Source organism: Meleagris gallopavo, chromosome 1 (genome assembly GCF_000146605.3).
Source record: "Meleagris gallopavo isolate NT-WF06-2002-E0010 breed Aviagen turkey brand Nicholas breeding stock chromosome 1, Turkey_5.1, whole genome shotgun sequence".
Lineage (NCBI taxonomy): Eukaryota > Metazoa > Chordata > Aves > Galliformes > Phasianidae > Meleagris > Meleagris gallopavo.
This window is the reverse complement of record NC_015011.2, coordinates 135,430,855-135,431,758: the sequence shown is the minus strand read 5'-3', so window position 1 is coordinate 135,431,758 and position 904 is coordinate 135,430,855. Positions and strand designations below refer to the sequence as shown.

At 67.4% G+C, this 904-nt stretch overlaps 1 protein-coding gene across 1 annotated transcript in view; it reads right to left on the bottom strand.

The window, feature by feature from the left end:
- ING1 (inhibitor of growth family member 1) overlaps positions 1-898 on the bottom strand; it is a 5,628-nt gene extending 4,730 nt beyond the window's left edge. The window contains exon 1 of the mRNA XM_010728585.3: positions 746-898. Coding sequence (XP_010726887.1) covers positions 746-887 — 142 coding nt within the window. The 5' untranslated portion in view covers positions 888-898. The remainder of the gene's footprint in view (positions 1-745) is intronic.
- Between the last annotated feature and the right edge of the window lie 6 nt (positions 899-904).

The window sequence follows — 904 nt, the reverse complement described above, 5'->3', positions numbered from 1 at the left end:
CCCTTTCCGAGCGGACACCGGCGAGCGAGTGACAAAGCTACCCCCAGCCCAGCCCGGCCCGGCCCTGCCCTCCCTCCGCCCGTGGGGCAGGGGTACAGCGTGCCCCAAGGGGAGGAGAGGGGTACCCCGGCGCTGGGCACATCCGTGAGCGCGGCCGACCCCCACCCCCGTACACACACACACACACACACACAGGCATACACACCACGCACCCGCCGGTCCCAGCCCCCCCCGCCCGCTCAGCGGGGCCGCCTCACCGGGCTCAGTGAAGAAAGCACACCCTGCCCCCCGCTCTGTTTAACCCCCCTCCGCTCCCGCCCGCCCGCCCCCCCATGGGCCGCCTCTCTCCCCTACTCCAGCCATCATGAATACTGTACATTCCTCTATGTTGTGCTGTAATCTCTCCCTTGCCGTCCGCGCGGCACTTTCCTCCGTAGCCCCGAAGCCTCCCCGCGGCGGCGTAGGGCCCCCCTTTGTGCCCCGCACGCCCCGCTCCCTGCCCCCGCCTTCTCGGCCGGCGATTCGCACGGCGAAGCGGAGTCCTCGCTCCGTACGAGGAGCCGGGGACCTTTTGTTCCGCCCCGTGACAAGAGGCAGCGTTGCGGCTCGGCCCCCCGGCACACGGCTGCCATCCCCGCAGCGCAGGGGGCACGAACAGCCGAGCCCCAGCTGCGGGGAGAAGAAAGGCAGAGACAACCCTCCCCCAGCCCCGCACCGCACACACGCACGCAGGGAGAGCGCTTACCTTGGTATTTGGCGTCGATTTCCCTCATCAAGGAGACATTTCTCTGCAGATCGAAGGGCAGAGACTCGATGGAGTCCAGATAATCCTCCACGTAGTTCACGAGGTGCAGCTGCTCTCCGTTTGCAGGACTCAACATTTTCATCCGGCAAAGAGGAGAGG